General features: G+C 36.3%; 1 protein-coding gene across 1 annotated transcript in view; it reads left to right on the top strand.

Moving 5' to 3' along the window:
• Positions 1-19,534, top strand: part of RSF1 (remodeling and spacing factor 1) — a 151,330-nt gene that overhangs the window by 74,263 nt on the left and 57,533 nt on the right. Inside the window, exons 3-4 of the mRNA XM_043875457.1 lie at positions 11,585-11,677; positions 12,594-12,799. Coding sequence (XP_043731392.1) covers positions 11,585-11,677; positions 12,594-12,799 — 299 coding nt within the window. The remainder of the gene's footprint in view (positions 1-11,584; positions 11,678-12,593; positions 12,800-19,534) is intronic.

The following is a 19,534-nucleotide window of genomic DNA, read 5'->3' as shown; positions in this document are numbered from 1 at the left end:
GCTCTCCCTTCTCCAGGGGATCTTCCCAACTCAGGGATTGAACCCAGGTCTCCCACATTGCAGGCAGATTCTTTACCATCTGAGCTACCAGGAAAGCCTGCTGCTGCTGCTGCTAAGTCACTTTAGTCATGTCCGACTCTGTGCGTGCGACCCCATAGACGGCAGCCCACCAGGCTCCCCCATCCCTGGGATTCTCCAGGCAAGAACACTGGAGTGGGTTGCCATTGCCTTCTCCAGTGCATGAAAGTGAAAAGTTAAAGTGAAGTCGCTCAGTCGTGTCCTATATATAGGGTTAATTACCCAGAAAATAAAAGTAGGCAATTAAATCAGTCACCAATAATTTTATTTAAATATTGGGTATTTTAAATATATTTGAAACAAAAGTATCTTGAAACAATATTTATGTACAGTTTGAAGAACACTGATCTACTTCCTGCTGCTGCTAAGTCGCTTCAGTTGTGTTGGAATCTTTGCAACTCTATGAACTGTGGCCCGCCAGACTCCTCTGTCCATGGGATTCTTCAGGCAAGAATACTGGAGTGGGTTGCTGTGCCCTCCTCCAGGGGATCTTCCCGACCCAGGGATTGAACCCCCATCTTCTATGGCTCCTGCATTGCAGACGGATTCTTTACCACTGAGCCACCAGGAAAGCCCAGTCTACTTCCTAACAGCTCTTAATTCTCTTTATTTTCTTCTTGTGTTCCAGTTTGTTCTTGTCGTGTTTTTCTGGGTCCATTTTCAGGTTTGCGTTTATATATGTAGCTGTGGCACCATGAGGATCTGATAGACATCTTCCTTATCTCATCAGTTTTATTAGCAAGATAACCTCCATTTTACAGAAGACCCTGAAATTGAGAGAGGTGATTGACCTTGACAGGATCACACTGTTGATAGAGCCTGGATTTTAATCTCAATCTATTTTATACTAAAACCTTATTTCCCTTCCTATTTAGATTATTGATAAAAAGTAGGTCTCTTGGAAAGAGGAACTTAACAATTACACTCTTTCCACTTGGGTGTATTTTAGGTATATGGTTTACTCTTATCTATGAATATAAAATAGCTGTGATAGAGATTTGATTTTTCTTGCTGGATTTTTGCCAGAAACTTGCAAGATACCTTTTACTGCCCTTCAGAATAGACTATTGAGAGTAGCTTCTCAAATTTTTGACTTGTGTAAATGTGCCATATTTGTAGGTTAACAGATTCCAGCTGCCTGTCCAACTGAGTCCCTTTTGCAAGAGTTGTAGCATCTTACTTATCCTGATGTCAATCACAGTGTCTAATATACAGCAAAGTACTGATAAAGAACTATTTATCCTTTTTGTGGAGTAAACCCATTAATTGATACATGACTGTGCTCTTGTTACTTGGGATTTTGGTATTCTTTTGATTTTTAAAACCACGTTGCTTGAGAAATCTTGCCATTGAAATATATCCAGTATATATTTTAAGGAATGAAAGAACCTTCCATTCTATATGTAACTCTTAATATGCATTGTTATAGGCAGTATTCCCAGGTAGCTCATCAAAATAGTAAGTTGACTCTGTAGTTGTATCAGAGATTACTGATAGTGTAAACATTTAGTGTCCACAGTCAGTAAGATCATGAACTTGGGAGATACTGTAGAAAATAGAAAGATGATCAGACTTTGTTTTGCTTTAAAAAATCTTGTAGCTTTATGGGCCATCCACCCCAAATGAAGTAATATTTGTGAAAGGTCTATTGTAAAGAGTAAAACATTTACTATATAACGTATTAAGCATAAAGCTTGTTGCTTTTGTAAGATACGTGCACTAACAATGTGAATCTGCCTTCTCTTGAGTATCCTCTGCAGGGTTAGGCCAAGCTTCATCACCTTTTCTGTGAGTTATTGCAAAACAGGCTTTAGTGGGTCTCCTTGACCTTGGATTCTATCCTCCTGTCTTGCCATAGTGCAGCAGAACTGTTTTTCATCAGTACTTCCGAATGCTTGTTGAGTCCTCATATTTATGAGCAATGACCTACTTTCATGGCCTTGTCTCTTCCCACTCCCACCCCTCAGCACTCAAGATTTAGGACTCGAAGGTTTCAGCATAAAGAGCTCTCTTATTCGCCTTCACGTTGACAGAACATACCAAAATATTCACATCCCCATTGGTTATCATATTCTGTTCTGTTTCTTCTTGAAGTACTATTTATTTACCTCCTTTTCTGTTAGAACCTCATTCATCCTTTAGGTCCTAGCATAAATGTCACCACTTGAATAAAAGTGTCACACCTTCATCCATTGGCTGAAGGGTTTCTCTCTTTTATTTTCATAGTAGTTCATAGATATATCAGTTTCTCAGCTTGTAGGTGACTCAGTGACTGCTTCTCCCCTCTAATTACTTGTTTTCATGACTTTCTCTGAATTCTGAACTTCTCAGCACAGAGACTGTTAATTCATCTTTGCTTTTCTAATACTAAATGTACTCAGTAAATGTTTCATTTAGTCGTCTGGAAAGAATATTATATATAAAATAGTTGGACATATTTACATATTTGGTCAGGGGTACTTGGTGAGGTTTAATTTGAGTGTAATAACAAAACTACATGATTTCTAATTCTCAATCTAGCCTTTGTCCATAATATGGTTGGTGAAAACTGACCTAATTGGTGTCTTAAATATATTACTGATTTCACTATAAATTACTAGAGATACTAATTCCTATTTCTCTTATTTCTTGGCTAAAGCACAGAATCTCCTAAGGATAATAGTACACCCATGTAAAGACTTACGAGAATTGACTGAATTAATATTTTAAAGTGGTTGGAATAGTACTTGGCATGTGGTAAACACACAATAAATGTTAGCTGTTGCTATTCTAGTCAGAAGTTATTGATGGCTAATTTAAAATAATAATTTTTAAATTAAGGTAAAAACATCATTTTTCTACATCTTTTGTTTATTTACTAGATATTTGTTTTGTGCCTGCTGTGTATCTCATGCTTTGTCAAATCTTAGGGATAAAAAGATGACTTCTCAGAGCTCAGCCAAAAAATTCTTCTTGACTCAGACTTGAAAAGGTTTTAGTGAAAACTGTATGGGATGCAGTGGAAAGATCTGAACCAGGAGTCATAGCTTCAGTTTTGATGCAGATTCAGTTTAGTCACTAAATTTGAGAAGGACATTTCTTAGATGTATATAATAGGTACCTCAAACTCTGTAGGTATAAGACATCTCTTTTCCCTCAAGTGTTCCTTTATACCTTCATTAAAAGTGCTTTTATCCTTCCATTTGTTCAAGTCAAGGAATTTAGATGTCACCTTTGATTTTCCTTTTCAGTCACCTTCCACATCTGTTCTTTCAAAAGTCCTTAAAGTTCTCCATTCAAAATATAGCTATTTGGTTTTTTCTGTTCCCACTACTACACCATAGTCCGTGTCATCATTGTCTCTTGCCTTAAAAGTTTTGTAGTTTCTGTTCTTTCCCCTCTGCAACCTATTTTACACACAGCAGCCATTTTTGAAACATATATCTGACCTAATTTTTCCCCCATTAAAAATCATCTCATCATATTAAAACCCTCCTACACTGTAGGGGTGGGGAGCGGGCGGGCAGGGTATAAATTGGTGCAGCCACTATAGGAAACAGTAAGGAGGTTCCTTTCAAAACTAAAAATCAAGCTACCATATGATCCAGCAGTCCCGTTCCTGGGCATATACCTGAAACTAACACAGTATTTTTTTTTTTTTTATTAAAGTATGGGTGATTTATAGTTTTGTATTGTTTCTTGCATATAACATAGTGATTCAGCCATAGTCTTCATATTCTTTTGGTTATCTTAGTCTTACATATTATGGTCCATTGCAGGATATTGAATATAGTTTCTTGTGATACACAGTAGGACCTTGCTGTTATTTTATATATAGTAGTTTATATTTGCTAATCCCAAACTCCTCATTTAGGAGTTAATTAAATTAACTGCTAACCTGCTAACCCCTTTGGGCTTCCAGATGGCTACACAGACATAGAGAACAGACTTAGGGACATGGGGCCAGGGGAGGAAGGAGAGGGTGAGATTTCTGGAGAGAGTGACATGGAAACTTATATTGCCATATGTAAAATAGGTAGCCAGTGGGAATTTGCTGTATGTCTCAGGGGACTCACACCTGGGCTCTGTAACCCAGAGGGGTGGGATGGGGAGGGAGATGGAGGGAGGGGACATATGTGTGCCTATGGCTGATTCATGTCGATGTTTGGCAAAAACCAACACAATTTCTGTAAAGCAATTATCCTTCAACTGAAAAGTCAATAAATTAAAAAAAAAAAATATTCATCTATAAAAAAAGAATCCACCTGCAAATGCAGGAGACATGAGCTCCATCTCTGGGTCAGAAGGATCCCCTAGAGAAGGAAGTGGCCACTCCAGTATTTTTGCCTGGAAAATCCCATGGACAAAAGAGCTAGACAGGCTACAGTCCATGGGGTTGCAGAGTCAGACAGGACTGAGCATGCGTGCTGTCTGCTTTGGTAACCATAAGTTTGTTTTCTGTGTCTGTGAGTCTCTTTCTGTTTTGTAGATGAGTTCATTTGTGTCAAATTTTAGATTCCACATATAAGTGATGTATCCTATGGTATTTGTCTTTCTGTTTCTAATTTCACTTAGTATGATAATCTGTGGGCCCATCCACGTTGTTGCAAAATGACATTTTACTCTTTTTGACGTATGAGTGATATTCCATTGTATATATAATATATGCCACATTCTTTATCAATCTGTCGATGGATGTTTAGTTGCTTCCTTGTCTTGGCTATTGTAAACAGTGCTCCTGTGCACATAGGGTGCATCTTTTATAATTAGAATTTCCTCTGGATAGATGCCCAGGAGTGGGATTGCTGGATCATATGGCAACTCTATATTTAGTTTTTTTAGGAACCTCTTTACGTTTTTCATAGTGGCTGTACAAGTTTACAATCCCACCAGCAGTGTAGGAGGGTTTTCTTTTCCTGACACCCTCTCCAGCATTTAACACAATATTCTGAACCACTTATACTACCCACTCCCCAAAATGTAAAAAATCCTCCCATCGCATCTGAAATCAGATTTTAATTTCTTACCCTGTCTTACATAATCTGGCCTTTGGTTTCCTTTTCTTTTTGTTCTCCCCCTTATTCTGCTTCATTGACAGTGATCTTTTTTCCTGGTTTTGGATATGTCAGACCTCTGTGCCGGCTTGTTTCTTTTGTCTGAAACATTCCTACACCAGGTCTTTCTGTGACTGGTTTCTGTTTATCAGTCATGTCTCAACTTTTTGTGTCAAATGTAAGCTTTTTAAAATGAGGCCTTGCCTGAGCACTAAACCTTTTCTCTCTCACAGTGTTCTGTTTTGTCTACACTTGATATTTTCTTATTTTCACCCATTTGACTACCTCCTAGAATATAAGCTCCATCGTGGCAGTTTGATTGTTTTCTCTACCGTGGTGTCCCAGCTCTTTGATTAGTTCCTGCCTTAGAACAAGTACCCAATAAATGTTTGTGGAATCACTGGATAAATGAATCTCTTTAGACTTCATGTTTTTAAGTTGTAAAATAAAGATTTCCATCTGATTGATATTAAGTGGCTCCCTCATCAAAGGTAAACAAAACCGAACACTGGTTAAAGGCTGTAATGACAGATTTATTCAGTAAGTTCTCTAGTAGATGGAGCTTGAACTCAATTTCAGTTTGCCCAGGGGTGGCTGGTATTTTAAAGGTAGGAAGAGGGAGTTGGGGAGATGGGAATGAAAGAGTAAAGGAGTTGAGCTGGGTTAGGGAAATAAAAAAATCACAAAAGCCAGTTATGAGAGTTGGTCTAAGTCAGCTTGATTAGGCCTTTTGTGCCTGCAACTTCTTCAATCTGATGATTACATACAAAAGGATTGGATTTCAGGTCCTTGAGAAGGACACGCCTGTCCTGTAGGACATATATATATATACCTCTCAAAAGTTTAGAGGAAAGATTTACAATTAAGTTTGTTTGTTTTAAAAGTAGTTAGGGGGAATTCCTTGGCAGTCCAGTAGTTAATACTTGTCATTTTCACTGGGATGGCGCAGGTTCAATTCCTGGTCAGGGAGCTAAGATCCTGCAAGCTGCCTGTCGTGACAAAAAGGAAAAAAAAGAGAGATTTAGAGGTCCTCCAGGATCTGATCAGATGTTGGCTGGAGCAAACAATAAATCCTTTTGGCAACCTTGACTTTTCTAGACAACAGTGAAAGAGCAGGGGTGTGTCCTTAGGCTGATAGAAGCCATTCAAGTGCTGGTCTAGTCTCTCAGTGCCAACATTTGGATGTTCATGCTGAGAATTTGGCGGTTTTTCTACACCCTTCCTCCTTTTTAATACCTCACCTTCTAAACTGCCAGAAAGAGAAGAATTACTGGTGCTCCCATTGTGTATATGAGTCTAAGATTAATATGTTAATGATCTCACTGAGTTAAAGTCTGTGTTTTTGCTGAATAGGCACGTCAAACCACCTTTCTTACACATGTTAAGCTGCTGTGAACTTTTAAATGCCCCCCACACCCCCTACCCCTTATTTTCCATTCTCAACCTTGTTTATTCTCTGTAGAAGTCAAGAAGAATAGACACAGGGAGTTTTAGAATGACAACAGGCAGGCAGCCAAGAGACCTCCCATGCTGAATGGCATTCAACCTTGCAGGCATGGAACATTGATTTTGTGTGTGTATCAGAAAGACTGTTCCTTAGGCACCATACAGGGGGAAACAAAAAGACACAATCACTCTTTAACACATTTAGAGAGAATCAAACTTAAAACCAGTATTATGGAACGATAATTTATGGTGATAAATGTGGATGTTTTGGATATTGGAATATTCTCTAAAGAGGAATTGCATGCAAAAGCAAACTATATAGGCTGCTTGGTTAGAATCAGATGAAACCTGGGGAGTTAATGTGAATTACCAATCTAGTAGGGATCCCTTTGTTTCAAGGTCCCAAGAATAACTGTCTAGACAGTCTCTAATAAACAAAGCTAGTTTCTGGTCCTCTAGGCACACTATGGCCCCTGTGTCAAATCGCGCCTTTCTGCCTGTTTATGTATGGCTTGAGAACTAAGAATGGTTTTTATATATTGAAATGGTTGGGAGAATGGTTGACAGATGAAAATTATATGAAATTCAGATTTCCTTACAAATAAAGTGGTATTGTAAAGTGGTATTGCTCACTCATTTATGTATTATAGAAAATACTGCTTTTCCTGGAATGTGACGTCAAGTGGGCCTTAGGAAGCATTAGTACGAACTAAGCTAGTGGAGGTGGAATTCCAGCTGAGCTATTTCAAATCCTAAAAGATGATGCTGTGGAAGTGTTGCATTCAATATGCCAGCAAATTTGGAAAACTCAGCCGTGGCCACAGGACTGGAAAAGAAGGGCAGTGCTAAATGTTAAAACTGCTGCACAATTGTACTCATTTTACATGCTAACAAGGTTATGCTCAAAATCCTTCAAGCTAGGCTTCAACAGTACATGAACTGAGAACTTCAGATGTATAAGCTCAATTTAGAAAAGGTAGAGGAATCAGAGATCAAATTGCCAGCATCTGTTGGATCATAGAAAAAGCAAGAGAATTCCAGAAAAACATCTACTTCTGACTGTGTGGATGACAACAAACTGAAAAATTCTTAAAGAAATGGAAATACCAGACCACCTTACCTGCCTCCTGAGAAATCTATATGCAGGTCAAGAATCAACAGTTACCAGCCGTGAAACAATGCACTGGTTCAAAATTGGGAAAGGAGTATGTCAAAGCTGTGTATTGTCACCCTGCTTATTTAACATGTAAGCAGACTAATCATGGGAAATGCCAGGCTAGATGAAGCAGAAGCTGGAATTAAAATTGCCAGGAGAAATAGGAACAGCCTCAGATATGCAGATGATACCACTCTAGTGGCAGAAAGTGAAGAGAAACTAAAGAGCCTCTTGATGAGGGTGAAAGAAGAGAGTGGAAAAGCTGGCTTAAAACTCAGCATTCAGAAAACTAAGATCATGGCATCTGGTCCCATTGCTTCATGGCAAATAGATGGGGAAACAATGGAAACAGTGACAGACTTTATTTTTTGGGCTCCAAAATCACTGCAGATGGTGACTGCAGCCATGAAATGAAAAAACGCTTGCTCCTTGGAAGGAAAGCTATGACAAACCTAGACAGCATATTAAAAAACAAAGACATTACTTTGCTGACAAAGGTTCATATAGTCAAAGCTATGCTTTACCAGTAGTCATGTACTGATGGGAGAGTTGGACCATAAAGAAGGCTGAGCGCCAAAGAATTGATGCTTTCAAACTGTGGTGTTGGAGAAGACTCTTGAGAGTCCCTTGGACTGCAAGGAGATCCAACCAGTCCATCCTAAAGGAAATTAGTCCTGAATATTCATTGGAAGGATTGATACCGAAACTGAAGCTCCAATACTTTGGTCACTTAATGCGAAGAAACAGTTCATTGTTAAAGACCCTGATTCTGGGAAAGATTGAAAGCAGGAGGAGAAAGGAGGTAACAGAGGATGAGATCATTGAATGGCATCACCGACTCAATGGACATGAGTTTGAGCTAACTTTGGGAGATGGTGAGGGACAGGGAAGCCTGGCATGCTTCAGTCCATGGATTTGCAGAGTCAGACATGACTTAGCTTCTGAACATGACTTAGCAACATAACTGCTTTTGCACTGTAACAGAGTTTAATAGTTGAAAAAGAGGCCATGTGGTCACAAAACCTAAATTATTTTGTTTGTCCCTTAGAAGTTTGCTGACCCCTGATGAGATTATGTAGTCCTGCATCAGAATTATTTAAGTGTTGTTTGTAGCACTTTTTACATTTGTGGCATTTCCCCTGTTGTGGCAGTGTGCTGTGCTCAGTCGCTCAGTCCTGTCCCACTCTTTGAGACCCCATGGACTGTATGCTGCCAGACTTCTCTGTCCATGGAATTTTCCAGGCGTGAATACTGGAGTGGGTTGCCATTTTCTACTTCAAGGGATCTTCCCAACCTGAGGATCAACCGACACTCTTGTGTCTCTTGCAGTGGCAGGGGTATATTTTACCACTGCATCCCTGGGAAGGGAGTAAAAATAGGTTATGGCTATATGGGCCTTGAAGGGAGGTCTTCAAATAGCATAGTATAAGTCCTCATTGCTTAAAGAAACTGAAAATGAATAGCATGTTTACCTCTGAATATCAGCTCAACAAAGGTTTTCACCCTGAACGCTGTAAATGAAGGTCAGTAAATTGAAGCTAAGTAATGCAGATGCAGAGGCCTGTATCTTAATTATCTCTGTATCTACCTCACTCTCTCTCTCCTTGCCTTTCACACAGTAAATGACAATCAATAGTTGTCCAGCTGTGTTTGCTATCAGTGACGCCATGAGCCATTGACTGTGCATTGGTAAATAGGTTGTTGGTTACACTTTGGAGCTGTGTCATTCTCAGCCCCTCTGGGTGAAGTTGAGCTTCCCCACACTCAGCTTTAGCCTTCAAAGTATTTTAGGGGTGTGGTACACAGTAGAGCACTCAAGAAATGCTTTATCCAAGTCATAAGCTTTAGTCTGTGTTGTTGACTGTTCCTCTGATTTTTTTTTTTGATTGAGATATTATTGACATACCGTGAAAGTCACCCTTTAAAAATATGCAATCCAGTTTTTTAAGCATATTCACAAGTATGTGAGCTATCTTAATAGTAGAACACTGTCTTAATTGTAGAGCATTTTTGTTACTCTAAAAGGAAGTCCACTAGCAACCACTGTTCCTCCCTCTACTTACCCACTAGCAATTTTGTCCATATGGATTTGACTCTTGTGGAAATTCTGTATACAAACACTCCAAAATCTGTGACCTTTTATATCTGATTTTTTTTTTTTTACCTAGCATTATGTTTTTAATATTCATCCATGCTGTACAGTATAGCAATACTTCCTTTTCATGGAGCATAAAATTCCATTGTATTTATATTCCACATATTATTTTATTCATTCATCAGTTGATGTAAACTTGGGTTGACCCCACCCTTTGGCTATTATAAATAATATTGAGATGAACATTTGTATAGTATATGTTTTCATTTTTTTATATGTACATACCAAGGAATGGAATTGCCAAGTCATGTGGTAACTCAGTGTTAACTTGTTGAGGAACTGCTAACCTTTTTTTTTTCTTTTACAAAGTGGCTGCTCTAGTTTACATTGCAATCATTTGCTATTTTCCTTCTTTTTTATTATAGCTATCCTAACATGTAGGAAGTAGTATTGCAGTGTGATTGTGAGTTACATTTCCCTAATGACTGAGGACACTGGTCATCTTCTTCTGTGCTTTTTGGCCAGTTATATATATTCTTTGGCAAAGTATCTGTTCATATGTTGACTTTTACTTTTGTTATAATCACCTGAGGGTCTGCCCTGTGTGGTATTCCAAAAAAAATTTCCTTCACTCTCTATGTCTCAGTATTTTTTCTCTGCTAAATGCAGTGCTGTAGCAGTCAAAGGAAGTATGGTATTCCAGAGAATGGAGAGATCTTTCTTCCTTTAAAGATCTTCCATTATAGAGTTCCTGGGCATACTGCTTGCTTATATTTTCTATCCTGACAATGATCTCCTGCAATTCTATTACACAAGTTAGTTTAAAAAAAGACACTGGTACAGGAGAGTAAAAGAATAACCCTCCCCGGAGGGCCAGCTTACTTTTATTCCTAGATTGAGATGGTTATGTAAGCAGTCTCACTCGCCTTTTTGTTTTTCTCCTCCCAGCCTTTCTAGCCAGTTGCCCAACCAGATAATCTTGTGCCTTTTGTTGGTTCTTGTCCCTGGGCCTTCATTATACCCTTTGCTCCTTGGATTGGAAAAAAAGTGTGAAGCTTGTAGGCACTTTATGTCATTTTTCATGTCTACTTCACGACCTTTAAGATCAGTATTACTACTGCTCCCCTTTTATTGCTGAGGAAACTGTCTCACAGAGGTCATAGAGCCCGTGGCATCTCTCCTGATAAGTGTAATGGTTATCCAGATCTTCTTTCTTCATCCTGTTAAATTGTCTCTGGTTTGCTTGAAATGTTTGTGTGGAAAGAGAAACCTAGAAATTTAAGTTAATGCCACATTATAGAAGCCAAGCAGTGAAATCTTTACCCATAATTAGGAGGACTTCGAGTTGGAGAGTAACTTGAATAAAAATGTGTCTACAACTTGGAATGTTATTTTTAGCTTGCTTCTAGTCTAGGCATAGAGATGAATTATTGTCCTGTTGGAGAGGTGGAATCAGATAATTACTTGCATTTGGGAAACTGCCACAAGAGTGTATATAAAATTCTTGAGAGCAAAGGAGACAGCTGCAGAGGTCATGCTTACCCTGAATGCAGTCGTCATTCAGTAGTAGTGGTCAACGCTTCTGATATATTTAAATAGTAGAAAAAAAAAATAAATAAATAGTAGATATTTCAGAGTGTGATTGGACTGGACTGTGTTTGGCGTAAACTTTTTCCTTTATGTAGTAACAAAACAGTTAACGTAGTTGTACAACAAAACTGCCAATGTAAATAAAAATTGCCTTTCTGTATTAAGACTTTAACTTTCTCTTGACAGATATGCCAAGAGTTTAATAGCACCTGGGCATGGGAGATGGAGAAGAAAGGCTATCTTGAAATGAGTGTTGAATGCAAGTTAGCACTCTTAAAGGTAATAAATTTATTATTTGTTAAAATTATTTTAAATAAAAAATCACTTTGACTCCTTCTGGTTGAATTGGGAAGCAACTAGAAAGTAGAAATTTTTATTGTTAGTGGAAAAGGACAATAGAATTTTCTTTTTTTTATTGATTTTTTTGGTGATAAAACTCCTCTTTAAATTACTATTTTTGGTTGTTTTTCAATACACACTTATATCTAGGTTTAATGATCTCTGCCTGTAGGGATAATGGCAAACAGTTACCCTAGATTAATTTTATGCATTGTTGGCAGCCTTCAAAATCATTGCTAATAAATATGGTAAACTGTGGTTAATCTTTCACTGATTTACTAAATCAAAGATTCAGGGAAGAAATCTGACTTTATATACACTAATCATATACAAAAATTTTAATTAAAAGTTAGTTCATCCATTTTGGTGCTGGCAGTATGAATTTCTTTTCTTTTCTTTTTTTTTTTAAAGATAATTCTCCAGAGGCAGTTATCAGTAAGACTGCCTTTGGTAAAAATTATGTATGTCTCAAGCTTTCAAAAATAGACAGCCATTTCAAGAATAAAGCTCATCTAAAAGCTTTAAGAGAAAGTCATTGAAAATTATATACCATGAACCAATTTGGGAGACTTTAATATAAACACTCAGTGCTTTAGAATATAACTTAATTTTTGGGTCACTGGTTGTGTTAAACCTATAAATTTATGTAATACTAAAATTGTATGTTAAATTAGAAATTTGTCCTTTAAAATTGGTTATTATAAAATAAGTGTACAAAAGAGGAGAGAGGAAAGTGAAAGATGGACAGACATACTCTTTCTCTTCTTATCCCTGAATCAGTTTCGTGGTTGGACATAACACATTTATTGTGATGGAGAAACATTTATGGGGTAATTTAAATCTGACTATTTTCCAGTACCTCTGTGAGTGTCAATTTGATGACAATCTCAAATTCAAGAATATTATCAACGAGGAGGATGCTGATACCATGCGTCTCCAGCCAATTGGCCGTGACAAAGATGGCCTCATGTACTGGTACCAGTTGGATCAAGATCACAATGTCAGAATGTACATAGAAGAACAAGATGATCAAGATGGCTCTTCATGGAAATGCATTGTCAGGTATCTTCCATTGGAACTTTTTTTACATTTATTTGCATGTTTCTTACTTTGATCTCTTCTCTACCAGAATATAATCTCTGAGGCTTGGTGATTCTTTTCCATTTATGGGGTTAGGAATTTCTAGGACCTAGCCTAGTGCCCAGCACAATACGCATTGGAAACACTTAATTTAATTATTTGTCAAATAAATAAATACATTTAACAATATGTCCACTAGGACATATACCTAGTACTTCAGGGAGCTGGAATCGAAAAAATAATGATGCATAGGTAATATGCACAGAGAAAAGCATTGTTAGAAAGAAATATAAGAAAAACACAAATATATTTTATATATATATATATATATATGTATGTATCTTTTTACTGTGTTGCATAGCTTGTAGGATCTTAGTTTCCTGACCAGGGATTGAACCCAAGCCCTTGGCAGTGAAAGCATAGCATCCCAACCGCTGCATCATCAGGGAATTCCCAGAGAAACATTAATTGATTTTTATTTAGCTATGTAGGTTTCTATTAGGCATTATTTGTTTATTCTTCTTAAATTTGTCTAATTCATGTGACACATATTTTCATGTGAAAATATACTACATTTTCAGTTTTTCCTATGCATACATTTCTTTAGTGAGGTCTGAAGAAATCTGAGGAACATTATGCTTTTTTGTCCTATTCCATTTTTAAAAATCTTGATTTCTTATGTTTGTATTGATAAATATATTTAAATGGAAACATTTAATTTAATATAAAGCTTTGAAATAAAACTTTAAAAAAAATTGATTAGTGACTCTCGGATTGTTATTCAGAATCTTTGTGTCTCCAATTTTCTGTTTTTGCAAATTAACTATTTAGAATTTGTTGTATTAATTTCCATAATTTATATTAATTTTGAAAATATTATAGGATTTATAACTAGAGTAGGGAGAACTAATGGATATATGTCCAGTGGCTTATGAAGACTCTTTTAACTTTAACTCATCTTTGATTTTGCTTGGATTTTAGCAGATTTTTGTTAGTGGTCATTTATTAATGTTTTGAAGAGAAAATTCTAGAAATTCATAATATTTGTTTGGGTCATGGAAGCTGAAGTTTTATTCCCTAAGAATAAACTTTGAATGAGCTCTTGGGGGATTGTTTTTTGACCATTCTTTCATCATATTATTATAAAATATGTTATTATATATTATATCATATATGATATTATATAATAGCATCATATATTATATAAAATATAAACCATATAATATGGTTTTCCATATAGTTAACTTACTAAATTAAAATAAAGTGGTCCTGAAATAAGATGTACTCACCATCTCTCCCTGTGAATACATACATTAAATAAGGTTCTGTTCATGATGTTTTACCACCATTCTACTGTCTTCTTTATTAAACTTGCATAGTTGTTTGAGACAACTGCTTTGTGGAAGAAAAACTTACAACAGAGAAAAATTATTATGAGTATTATTAATCAGTCATATGTACTTTTAAACAACTGCTAGTATATGATGTTTTAAGTAGATAATATCCCAATGCATGATGTAAGAGAAAGACCACAGATTTTATAGCTAATAAGTGAATCTAGTTTCCTCTGCTTATCATCTGTAGGAAGATTGCTTAATTACTCTCATACTCTTTCCTAAAATGAAGTTGGTAATACTTCCCCAGTAAAGCTGTTCTGAGGACTATAAGAGAAGTCATACTAGGGCTGTAAGTACATGCTTGATAAAAATTTGTTCCTTCTCCTAACCTTTTAAATTACTGCATTTTCTTACAACTTCTAACCCCAAAGGTTCAAACTTAGTTACTTCATAAGAGAAATGTTTATCTGCAGGAAGAGAAAAGGGCAAATTTGCCAGCCAGCTTTTTCCAAATATGTAGTAATATTTGGGATCCTTAATAATACTTTGGGTGTATTGAGTCTGATTTCAGGTAATTAAAGGCAGATTCTAAAAACTGATTGTCACACTACTGTTCCTTAAAGTCATAGATTTGAATTGCATGCCTGCTTGTGTAGTAGGCACTGTGCTGAGCAGTGGGGGATGCAGTGGTGAATAGTACAGCTCTGGGATCTCTGGATGATCTTCATGCACCTGTGGAATTCCTTATATTGTAAGCGGTAGCTCTTAGTTGTATTTAATGTGTGTATTTTCTAGGGAGGTATCATAGTTTTGATAAATTCTTGATATGTTGTGTGACATGGCATTTCAGTTAACTTTAACTTAACATACTAGTACTATTTTGGACAAATGTAATGAGCTTTTTTCATCCATATAAATCTCATATTTTTGTGAAGGTTGAATGTGAAAAGAATTGTGTTACTATTCTTTGTTGTTTATTCACTAAGTCTGACATTCTTTTGTGACCCCTTGGACTGTAGTCCACTGGGCTCCTCTGTCCATAGAATTTCTCAGGCAAGAATATTAGAGTGGGTTGCCATTTCCTTTTCCAAGGAATCTTCCTGACCCAGAGATTGAACCCGCATCTCCTACATTGGCAGGTGGATTCTTTACCCCTGAGCCACTAGGGAAGCCCTATTATTCTTTTCTTTCCTCAAAATTGAGATCTTAGTGGTCACTAAAATACATTAGGTACCCCAAACAATGTAGGGCATCATTCCGTTTGTCACTGACAAGATTCTTCCTGGAGAATTTAGAATCCAATTTAGAATTGGATGTCAAACTCTTAAGAAGAATATCAATATAGTAGAATGAGTTCTTTATGGAAGGAACCACAAGAAAATGATTTAATAAACTGAAAATACTTGATCTAGCATAAGTTTAGGGAGATACAACTATCTGTAAACATTTAAGGAATTGATTTGCGTAAGAGTATTTCTTTCAAGGGCTCAACGTGCATCAGTGGATATAAATTATGGGGTAGTAGAACTGAGTTTATGGAGGTGAGAACATTTGTTTGTTTTATATTGCAGAGAAATAATTGTTGGAAGACTGATAAGATGCTATCAAAAAACATTTTCTAAACTTGCAGGTTTCAGTCTTTTTCAGAAGATAGAAGGGAGAATAATTCTGAATTCATTCAATGAGGCCAGCCTTACCAAAACCAGGCAAAGATATTACAAGAAAAAATTATAGATCAGCATCTCTAAGGAACATAAATATAGAACTTTTCAAAAAGTATTAATGAATCAAATCCAACAATGCATTAAAAAAAAAAAATATATATATATATAATATGACCAAGTAGGATTTATCTCAGGTATATAATACTGGTTCAATATTTGAAAATCAGTTTTCACAAATCAGCAGGCTAAAGAAGAAAATATCATATGATCATGTCAATACATAACAGAAAAACCATTTGATAGACGCCAACACTGTTTGATGATTAGAAGTCTTTAGTAACATAGGAAGAGACAGAAACGTCCTTGATTAAAAAATTGTACTGGAAATTTCCTGGCGATCCAGTGGTTAGGACTCTGCACTTCCACTGCTGTGGGCCCAGGTTCAATCCCTGTTCAGGAACTAATATCCTGTGTGACTGCTAAAAAAGAGACTGATTCCTATGGAGGCAGAAGATAAATCCTACACAAAATTAGAAGGTTTCCAACACTTGACTTTCAACAAAAGTGAAGGATCATCTAAAGGATTTGTTAGTTGAGTGTTTTAAATTATTTTTTTTGGAAGCTACCAAAAAACCTACATGTAACATCTATTTAATGAAGAGAAACTTTAAGTTTTTCCTATGATTAAGAACAAAGCAAGGGTATCTACTCTCTCTATTCCTTTTTTTAACATCATATTGGAAGTTCTAACTAGTGCAGTAAAAAAAGGAAATAAAAGATACACACATTGGGAACAGAGAAATAAAACTTGTTGTTTGCAAATGACATCATTTTCTTTGTAGAAAATCTAAAAGAATCAACCAAAAAATCTCCTGGAACTAGTTTATTGTTGTAACAGTGTTGCAGGACAAAAAATTAATACACAAAGGTCAATCACTTTGATATATACCATCAGCGAATGTATGATATCTGAAATTAAAAGCACAGTACCATTTACATCAGTGCCCCTAAAGCTGAAATAACCTAGGTGTAAATCTAACAAGAATATGCACAAATCTATATGAGGAAAGAAAAGCTAATGAAAGAAATAAAGAATTCCATTATTCCATGTTCAAATGTACAAGAACACTTAATATTGTAATGATATCAGTTCTTCTCAACTTAATCTGTAGTCACTGCAATCCCAATCAAAATTCCAGCAAGTTATTTTGTGGATATCAATAAATTGACTCTCAAATTTATAGGCAAAAGACCTATAATACACAGTGTTATAAAAGAACAAAGTTGAAGTACTGACCTTACCTGAGTCTGTGCCTTTCTATAAATCTACCATGATGAAGAATCTAGTATTGGCAAGAGAATAGACAGGTAGATCACTGAGACAGAGTAGGGACCATTGAATTAGATGCACACAAATATAGTCAACTTATGTTTGACCAAGAAGCAAAAGGAATACAGTGGAGAAAAGATAGTCTTTACAAATTGTCTTGGAACAACTGAACGTCCGCATTCAAAAAGCTGAATCTAGACACACACCTTTACAAAAATTAACTCACAGTGAATCACAGACCTACATATAAAATACAAAACTATAAAACTCCCAAGAAGAAAGCATAGAAGAAAATCTAGATGACTTCAGGTTTGTTACAGTACCAAAGGTGTAATCCATCAAAGAATTGATGATACTGGACTTCATTAAAATTAAAAACGTCTGCTCTGTGAAAGACAGTGTCAACATAATGCAAATATAAATCACAGAATGGGAGAAAATTATTTACATAAGATATATCTGATAGAGCACTGCTATTTAAATTATTATACAAATAACTTTTAAAGTCAAACAATAAGAAAACAAACAATCTGATTTAGAGTGGACCAACGACCTTATCAGACAGATGGCAAATCAGCACAGGAAAAGATATACCATGCCCAATGTAATCAGGGAAATGGAAATTAAGACAACAGTGAGGTATTGCTAGACACCTACTACAGTGACTAAAATCGAGAACAGGTTTCCCATTCGCCTGCAATGCAGGAGATGTGGTTTCCATCCCTGGGTCAGGAAGATCCCCTGGAGAAGGAAATGGCAGCCCACCTCAGTGTGCTTGCCTAGAAAATCCCGTGGACAGAGGAGCCTGGCGGGCTCTGGTCCATGGGGTCGCAGAAGAGTCGGGCATGACTGAAGGACTAAACAGCAACAATAAAGTCGAGAACACTGATAACCTCAAGTGGTGGTGAGAATATAGAGCAACAGGAACTTAGATTCACTGCTGATGGGAATGCAGAGTGACACAATCAGTCAGAAAGACTGTTTGGTGGTTTCTTGCAAAATTAAACATCGTCGTATGAACCAGCAGTCATCCTCTTTGGCATTTGCCCAAAGATGCTGAAAGCTTATGTCCTTACAAAAACCTGCACATGAATGTTTGTAGCAGCTTACTCAAACTTGCCAAAACCTGAGAACAGCCAGGATGTTCTTCATTAGGTGAATGGATAAGCTACAGTGTATCCAGACAATAGAATATTGTCATCTAAAAAACAAATGTGCTATCAAGCCATGAAAAGATAGAGGAAATTTAAATCGTGTTAATAGGAGGCAATCTGAAATTAACTGTATGATTTCAACTATATGACGTTTTGAAAGACCTTGTATGATAATGTTTGTAGCATCTTTGTTCATAATAGTCCTCATATATGGATTATTACTTAGCATTAAAAAGAAATGACCTATAATGCATGCAACTCTGTGGATTTGTTGCTAAGGAATTATAATATGTGAGAAGTCAAAAAGTACATACCATTTTATTTAAGTTCTGGAATTAACTCACGTATGCTTACAGTGTTCGAAACTGATTCCATTTTGCTTTTGGTGGAGGAGAGTAATTGAGTAGGACAGGGCAGGAGGGGTTTTGGGATGATAGTAATATGGATTATACAGGTATATGCATTTGTCAGAACTAACTTGCTGAACACCTCAGATCTGTTTATTTCAAAGGATGTAAATTATACCTCATTAAAAATATTTTAAATATTAATAAATATTTCATAGTCATTTTCAAAAAGCTGTTTCCTAAATAGTGTACAGAGTTTTCATGTACACATAATTAGGAAATCTGTCAAGGCATTTCTGTGATTAATATAGCACAGAGTTTGAAAATATGGTCTCTGAAGTCAGACTTTCTATAATTCAGTTCTGCCTTTAATATATACTAATTAACTCTGATCATAGGCAGATAATTGTATCTTTCTGCATGTTCTCACTTTCTTAAAATGGGGGTAATAATAGTACTTATTTAATCAGATTATATTGGAACTACATGAACTAATTCATGTCATGATTTTGGAGTAGTGCCTGGAGCATAATACTCACTCACTAATGTTAACTTCTGTAATTACTATACTCCTGTCAATGTCACGCATTAATGCCTTCTTTCAGTTTCTTGACCCCCTAAGATACCGTTGTCCTCAGTTTTCTTCCTTTTTATCTGCTCAGTGATATGAAATTATATGAGAAAAATGGAATATTATTGGTGAATAGTGGTATCATATATTACAGACATCTGCTAAAGACTTGCTGTATCACTCTCCTGGGCTCTGAAAGGGAAAAGACTTAATGCCATTCCTAAGCTTTCCATATTGTTGGAGGGAAATAGGAAATGATAATGTAGTGTCATAAATGTGATCTGTGATGGAGATTACTCCAGTGTGCTGTGGAG

This window comes from Cervus elaphus, chromosome 2 (genome assembly GCF_910594005.1).
Source record: "Cervus elaphus chromosome 2, mCerEla1.1, whole genome shotgun sequence".
Classification (NCBI taxonomy): domain Eukaryota; kingdom Metazoa; phylum Chordata; class Mammalia; order Artiodactyla; family Cervidae; genus Cervus; species Cervus elaphus.
This window is presented reverse-complemented; position numbering and strand designations above follow the sequence as displayed.